An 8,225-nucleotide genomic window follows, 5' to 3' on the forward strand; every position below is an offset into this window, starting at 1 on the left:
GGCTCATGTTAAAGACATTAAACAATAAATATGTAATAAGTGCTCCAACCTATCCCAAAAGCTTTTTCTAAGTTAAAAATCACAAGACTAACCCATGCCACTGAAAACTATTCAGGCAGGGTACTAGAGGCTGAATTCAGTTTTCAATGTTTATTAGTTCCAGAAATACCACTCCCTATCCCAGCCCCCACCCTAAGCATATTCTCATTTTACATTTTAGAGGTAAGGCATTAACATCAAAGCCTCAACTTAATCCTCAGAATTTAAATGAAGACTCCTTTAGACTTTCCACATCCTAAGGTAAACATATAACAGACCTTATAGGGAAGTAGTCATTGGTAAAATTAGAAAGGTGGGTGAACCAAAGTTAACTCTAATACTATCCCCTGGATTTTTTTTCTTTTAAAGCAATAAACTCATGTAGAATCTAACATGAAGACCTGACCTGTATAATTCACTGTGCTTTTGGTTATGTTGCCTCAGATTAAACATTTTGATGAGGTTTTCCCCGTTAAGAGTATGAATAGACCTTACAGTTTGAAGACCTCTAGAACTCCCTGAATTATGAGGACATTCATGACTCTCAGTATGACCAAGAGACCTGAAAAGTCTTTAAAGACTAGAATCTACAAGTAATCTGCACTAAGGACATTATGCATATTCAATCAGTAAAGACTCAGCTCTCAGGCTTAAATGTTTGTTGTTCACAATACAGTCAAGAGCATGAATTTTTTTCTTTTTTTGTGGTACTGGGGATTGAACCCAGGGCCTTTTGCATGTGAGGAAAGCACTCTACCAACTGAGCTGAGCTATATACCCAGCTGCTGATACAATCTTCTTGAAAAAGCAAGTTATTTGAAGCTCTTTATAGATTTTGCAAAAGAACAGTCATACATGTTTGTTCCAATTCCATACAGGTGATTCTATTATCTTACTACTGTTTTTTCATCCTAACAAATAAGGAAAACAGGCTATTAAAAATGACTCCCTGATGTTGGAAGCTTACTGACAAAGCTTTTATACAATTTAGTCTAAAAATCATAAATTTACCTTAATCATCCCATTTTAAAGGGGCCTCTTGATTCCCATTTCCCAATGGAAAAATCAGTCACTTTAATTTTTTTTTTTTTTAAAAAGCAAAACCAAAAACCCATACCATCTAAGCCAAGTTTTACATGACAATGTGTAAAATAAAGTACAATTTCCACTTAATTCAGTCTTCAAATATCTTTTATTGGAAGGCCATGCATCGCCTTCATTTATTGTATTTCAAATCACTGTACAGTTACTTTTGTGAAAACACTGCCTGCATTTTCTAGTACAAAAAAAACCTAAAAATTGTTTCAGGAATGTAGAGAAATATCCAACTTAAATAGCGAAAAAGTGCACCATAATTACTGCTGCACTGCAGTCATTTCTGCATTTCCCATGTTTCTTAAATAACTATTGTCTGATAACACACAATATAAAGAGCAATTATGAAAAACAGACATTTACATATACTTCTAAAGTCTTATTGAGAATATCCTGTTGGCATTGGATAGCCAATCATAGGTGCAGCTGCAGTAGCAGGATATGCATATGCCTGTTGGTTCATACCATTGTGCATATTTGGAACATTACTTCCATATTGCTGAGTGCTATCATAACCATTCTGGTAAGTCCCTGTTGGATTACCAGTCCTAAAACTGGTCTGTATACCAGCAGACACAAAATTACTTCCAAAGCTCCCATTGGTATAATTTGCAGCACTGTAAACACCATTCTGAGTTTTTGCCCCAAAATCTCTCTTAAGCAGACTAGAGTAACCTCTGTCATAATTTTCCCTGTCTCTAAAGGTATTAAATCCACCCCTTTTGCCCGCAGAGTATCTGTCCCGACGGTCATCCTTCATGCCTCCTCTACCCCTGGAACGACCTGTTAAGAAAATAATTGCAAATTGATCAATTAGGTCTATGGCACAAATTATTGCGAACAAAGAAAGAATTGGGTAGCTCTATTCATGCTAGGTTTGAAGTGGGTTTTACAGTTTCACAACAGAAATTTCAAAATTTTACTCACCCTCCAGGTTCCATTTAAGTGGATTTGTAGATAGCAATGTGATCCCAAAAGTACCCATATATCTTATTGAAGTAGCCTTACCTGAACCTCTGTCTTCGACCAACTGAAGCAACTTGGGATTAATTGCTTGATTAGCTTCACGAAGCACAGAGATAAGGTCGCTCACTTGCTTTATGTTATTAGGTGTAAAGAAAGTGTATGCTGTGCCTGTTTTGGTACTGCGAGCAGTTCTTCCAATTCGATGAATATAATCCTCTGAGGAGTTAGGGTAGTCATAATTGATGACAAATTTCACATCTTCCACATCTGTAAGGTGTTGCAGTGTGGCAAAATAGCAATGTACGGAGTTTTGCACACCACAACAGCCAGACCAAAAATAAAAAGTTAGACAATTGTATTCCCAAGAAGGTACGGGCTGCAAAAAATACAGTTAAAATGGTTATCCATTCTCTGTAGGAATACCATTGAGGTTGAAAAAAAAAAAAAAGAAAAAAAAAAAAAAAGCACATGGCATCTGTACAGGTCATTGCCCACCCAGTGATAGCACCTGTCGAAAGGAATATGTATTCTCCCTAGCACATTCCCAAATCGGCAAGTCCCCTTACAGATCATCAAGTGACATCTGAATGCTTCTGCGCAGTAGGGCCACTTATAGTTTCACAGCAACCTCTTCATGTGCTCATTTTGAGGACCTTTGAACAAAAACGTACAAGGTCCTTTGCATTACACACTCATCAGAAGTTCAAAATTCGGGCCACACTGCTTGTCTTGCCAAGACCTTACAACCGCAGCTGCAAGAAAAACATACCTGTCCCCCAAAAGTTGTTTTTATGCACTGTGTCTCGTCTAGGCAAGCGCTTCCAAGAAGCCAGGATTCACTTGAGAATGTGTCTCTCTCTGGCAGGTCTCGACATGACGACTACTGTGTAGGTGAGGGAGGAACTTTCAAAGCACTGCTTTCTTTTCCCACTGACTAAGTGTGAGAAGTTGCTCCTGCTCTAGGTCTCATGTGCCAGTACTCACCAATTTGTAAAAGGCTTAGTACCTTTTAAAGCTGCTCTCTCCATTTCAAACTTGAACAAAAATTTCATTGAACATTGAAGTTTGGAAATATTTCTTCGACATTTCAGCAAACTCACTGAAACTCAAAGACCCACAGATCACAGTAAACATTTGGAAACAATGCTGTACCATGGCAATCATGCAAAGCATGGGACAGAAGAAATACCACGGCAGTGAACTGTGAGGATAACTTCCATTTTTTTCCCCCGGAGAGAACAGTTTATGGGGCAGAGATGGTATGTTCTGCCCTTTGAAGATTACTGGCACACTTTCAGCTTTTCACCTCTCTAATCGACTGGAAGCAGCCAGCCGATCACTAGTCCTCCATCCCCCTCGAGTCCTCCGATTGTCATGCCTAGGCCTTGCCACAAAGACTGCACCTTTATGTGAAAAAAACTTGGAAAAAATGCAGAGGTTAAAGAAAGCAATAAACTTTCTTTAAAAAAACTACATGGAGATCTTCTGGGAAACCAAGCCATGAATGCGAGTTTGTACTAACCTAGCCCTCTGGAGGCCACATCTGTAGCAATCAGAATAGGAGCTTTTCCGTGTTTGAATTCTACAAAGGAAGGCATATATATAAAACCATTAATCTGAGCAAAAAAATCCAAATTAATAAGAAATTTTCTATATTTTAAATACTTACCATTTAGAACCCAGTCACGTTCCTGTTGACTCTTGTCACCATGGATACCCATGGCAGGCCACCTAGATTAAAAAGCTACATTAGCAGACTAACATTTAAAACCTGAGGCAGATTCTAGCATTTCAGGTAGCAGACCTCTTTCATTTCACCAGAAATAAGACAATTTTTCTTATCATATGATCCCCATAAATGAAACCCAAGATTCATCACTTGCATTTTCCTAACATTATTTCAACTGAGGAAGCCCACTTACCCATCTCTCCTCATTTTTCTAGTAAGCTCATCACATCTTCTTTTGGTTTCAACAAAAACAATGGTTTTATTCTCCTTCTCACTCATGATCTCTTCCATCAGGCGAATAAGTCTGGAGATAAACGAAAAATCATGCATTTTAAAAGCAGATCAATGGTGATAGGATTGGCAGAATAATTTTAAATAAATACATTCATATTATCAAGTTAAAGTCACTTTTTACAAAAACCAAATTTTTTTTTAAGTTATAAGTGGACAAAGTATCTTTTTCTTATTTTTATGTGGTGCTGGGGACAAACCTAGACATGCATGTACCTCTGAACTACAACTCAGCCCCTTAAAGTCATTTTTAAGAGGACCCATGACACAATGATTCCTTCACTGCGTAAGATTTTTATAAGAATCAAAAATAAAATACTAACTTTTCATCCTTTTCTACGTCGTGACATACATCCACAATCTGAAGAATGTTATGGTTTGCACTTAGTTCTAGTGCACCAATGTTTATATGAATATAGTCTTTCAGGAAATCTTCAGCAAGTTGCCTTACTTCTTTAGGCCAAGTCGCACTCCACATTAGGGTTTGCCTATCAGGCTGAAAAATGGGGGAGAGGAGATGAAATTGTACTCTAAAAAACTCAGAATTGAGTCTGAAAGGCAACATATACAAGGGTGCTTACTCTTATCTGATCCACAATCTTCCTTATTTGGGGTTCAAAGCCCATATCAAGCATCCTATCTGCTTCATCAAGGACAAGGTAGGTTGTTCTTCTCAGATTGGTTTTCCCACATTCTAAAAAGTCAATCAGTCTTCCAGGTGTTGCAATACAGATTTCCACACCTTCAATTAAATGGATAAATATAACTAATACCTAGAACTTATGTCACTGCTAAGGATGAGGAAAACCTTTTAAATTGCATACCTCTCTCCAAATCACGGATCTGTGGTCCCTTGGGAGCACCACCATAGATGCAAGTAGACTTCAATCGACAAGCTCTGCAGTATTCAGCAGCTACTTGCTGCACCTGCTGGGCCAGTTCCCGAGTTGGTGCCAGCACCAAACACTAAGGAAAAGAAATAAGTTTTTAAGCAGGCTTCGACACTAGGTCTGTCTGTGAAGTTTTTTCTCTGGGTGGGAGAGGGGTACTAGGAATTGAACCAGGTGGACACTTGCTTTAAAATGCTAAATTTGTACTGGCAGATTATTTATGCTTTATAATACTTAAGGTAGCTCAAGCTAAATTGGACGAAAATACTAACACCTCTACATATAAAAGCACAACAAATTAGGAAATTGTTTGCTACACAGCCTACCCATCTCCACAATATCCTGCTGGCCAAATATCTAAAAAATATACTCACAATAGGCCCATCACCTCTCTCTAGGAATGGCTGATGATTGATGTGGACGATGGCAGGCAACAAATACTATTGGAAAAGAAGGACCATGAAAGAACACATCAGAATGCTATTTTTCCTTTACCTCCATCTTCCTTGGTATTTACCATCCAGTTAACCCAAAAGTTACAATGTGACTAAACTCTAACTTACAGACAATGTCTTTCCAGATCCAGTCTGTGCTACTCCAACCATATCCAATCCACTTAGGGCAACTGGCCATCCCTGAGCTTGAATTGCAGTGGGTTCCGTGAAGTTTTGCCTTGCAATCACGTCCATGACGTTTGCTGTCATCAATAAAATAATTTCAGTAAAAAATTTTAATACCAAGAAAAAGGATGGAACATGAAAGGGGATGGAAACTGAGAACTAGCACTTACCAGGGAAGTTTGCTTCATAGAAATTCAGTACTGGCTTTGGACAGTTGTGACCTCTAACTGTAATTTCCTTGCTTCTTCGGTATGTCTCTACTTCTTGCTACAAAACAAATTAGGGCAGATTAGTTAGACTCTAACTAGATCACCACCAACAAAAAAATCTTATAACGGACCCAAGTGAACTTTAACTACATTCACATACAAAAATATTAAACCACCTGTCCTATTACACCCCACCTATTTTACATGGAAAATTCAAAGCCACCTGTTTGCAAGTCATACCTCTTCCCCAAGTCAAAGAATTAACTCTCCCAAAACTGGAGCTATTTTCAAGATACCTATCAAATTCTGACTTACTAGAAACCATAAGAAATTACTCACTGCTGTGCGTCTAGCCAAATCAGGGTGTTCCTGATAAAAATTCTTCTCAAATTTGGGCAACTCATCAAGGTTCCACTTCTTTTTAACTAGTTTCTCCCCAGGATTTCCAAACTTCTTTCCAGATAGGGGCCCTGCCCTACTCCCTCCAAATCGAGGTGCACCAAACCTGAAATTAGGGAAAAAAGTTACTTACATTTCCAAAATCCACAGATTCGAATACACATTCACTTATTATCCCTTGACATTGGCTAATGTATCCTTATGCAGATATACAACCTGAGTCCTTCCTTAAAGATAGGCCCATCACTTATCCTTAGAAACAGTCATTCTCTTGACAGCCACAATTGGCGTCGCATGTCTCACTTCCCCTGGTCCCAGTACACACTATTGGGGCCAAACAGCCTAGGATTCATAGGTGGGAAACTGGCTGCCCAAAAGGCATAAGTTCAGATTACAAGCGTAAACAACAGCTTGCATCTACTATTAGTCTTTCCCGCGAGTTTAAGAATTACGTAGGAGAAAGACAAGAAGGAAGCAGCTTAACAACGATGTTGTTTTTGCGGCTGTTTTCAAGCAAAGCAGCTTTGGTGTTGATAGATAACGGGACAGCCCTAGTAGTGAAAGCAGCCAAACGAGGAGGGTGTTCTCGGGTACAATCACGCAGGAGAACTGAAGTGGGGGAACCCCGCGGAAGAGCTCCCGACCAAGGTAGCAAAATTATATAACGCGAGGAAAAAGAGAAGGAGGAGCCGGCGACTACCGGAGGAGGAGTCCCGGCCCGGGCGGAGCCGGCCGGGCGGCGTTCCCGCTGGGGCGGCGCTTCCCCCTTTGTCTCGCATTTCTCTCTGCGCCACATTTTCTCGACGCTGCCATTTTGAGCTCCTCCGCCGGGCGGGGTAACAAAGGCGCCGCCGCCATGTCCAAGGCCGGCATTTTGTGTTCGCGGCTCGGACACGAGGCCGATTCCCCCGCGCCGGACACCCTCCCGCGCACCGATGGCCTCGCAAGCGGCCCCCCAACGCCCACACATTACCCGGCGCCCCCAAAACCCCTCCCGAAAGGCTGCACCTATCGGCGGCGCCGTGGCCTCGAAGCGTCGCGCTTTCCTCCCCACGCAGAACGAATGTCCAGATTCCCCCCACAGTTGCTAAATCCGAGGCCCCGGGGGCTCCCTGCCCACCCCCCAGCAAAAAGCCATCTTGAGGACAATTAACTGGCAAATCTCTTCCAACGGCTTTTACCTGAATATCAAAATGGCGCAAGCCTTCCATTGAGGCCCTAGATGGGCCGAAAGGGCCGAGTCCTCCGCGCGCCGCCCCCCTCACCCGCCCTCCCATCCCCCACCCACCCGGCCTGACAGGTTAGTTCCCACACTCACCCTCGATCCCGGCCGCGGTCTCGGTCACTCGAATAACCTGACATGGCGTCAATGGTTGCGGTTGGCGGGGAACGAAATGAAGAGAATCGGGAGCGACGAGTCGCTGTTAGTGGCTTCGGCTACGACGAAGCCTTGAGGGGGCGGCAGCGGCGGAGGAACCGCGATGACAACAACTGGAGCTAAACGACCAGAGACCGGTGGAAATGAATGAGGTGCCGGCCGAATCCCGGCAGCCGGTTTTATAGTCTGGACCGCCTCCTCCACCGCAAAGAATGCTGGGAGCCGCTCTATGACCTAATCACCCCGCCCCCCGCGCAAAGGCCGCAACGCCCGCCGGCGTTCCGGAATCCGCCATGTTCTCACCCCTCCCCCCGCGGTCGCTCCCTCACAGTTGCCCGGTTTTCGCCCCTTTCACGTCTGAGCCCATCTATCATTGGGTTGCCTCATCTTGCAGTCTCTTAACTTCACCTTTTTCTTGCCTTTCCACACCTCAAGCGAGCTAGTCTGCCCTTTTTTAAGCCTAGCCAGGCTATAAAAAGGCCAGCACAATCCAACCCACTCGCCCCACTTGGTGATGTTTACGTCTCCGCAAGAGCCCCCACGCCCATAACCAAATTGAGGTGAGAAGGCGGAGCCTGATATTGTCACGTGACTGCCCCATGGGGTGAG

General features: G+C 42.6%; 1 protein-coding gene across 2 annotated transcripts; it reads right to left on the reverse strand.

Annotated features, from left to right (window-relative positions):
- Window positions 1-1,212: 1,212 nt before the first annotated feature.
- Ddx5 (DEAD-box helicase 5) lies at window positions 1,213-8,103 on the reverse strand. 2 transcript variants are annotated; one of them, XM_071603515.1, is made up of 14 exons: window positions 8,025-8,103; window positions 7,557-7,735; window positions 6,179-6,344; window positions 5,801-5,897; window positions 5,574-5,707; window positions 5,385-5,450; window positions 4,945-5,086; window positions 4,702-4,862; window positions 4,444-4,616; window positions 4,023-4,133; window positions 3,770-3,831; window positions 3,623-3,682; window positions 2,143-2,367; window positions 1,213-1,917 (listed from the first exon to the last, which is right to left on the reverse strand). In XM_071603515.1, exons 2-14 carry the CDS (start codon window positions 7,598-7,600, stop codon window positions 1,514-1,516), a joined length of 1,845 nt encoding a protein of 614 aa, XP_071459616.1. In that variant the 5' UTR covers window positions 7,601-7,735; window positions 8,025-8,103; the 3' UTR covers window positions 1,213-1,513. The 2 variants fall into 2 exon arrangements, with proteins under 2 accessions (XP_071459616.1, XP_027802084.1); XM_027946283.3 differs by lacking the exon at window positions 8,025-8,103 and having other exon boundaries at window positions 7,557-7,776.
- Window positions 8,104-8,225: the final 122 nt, after the last annotated feature.

This window comes from Marmota flaviventris, chromosome 17 (assembly GCF_047511675.1).
Source record: "Marmota flaviventris isolate mMarFla1 chromosome 17, mMarFla1.hap1, whole genome shotgun sequence".
NCBI classification, from domain to species: Eukaryota; Metazoa; Chordata; class Mammalia; order Rodentia; family Sciuridae; genus Marmota; species Marmota flaviventris.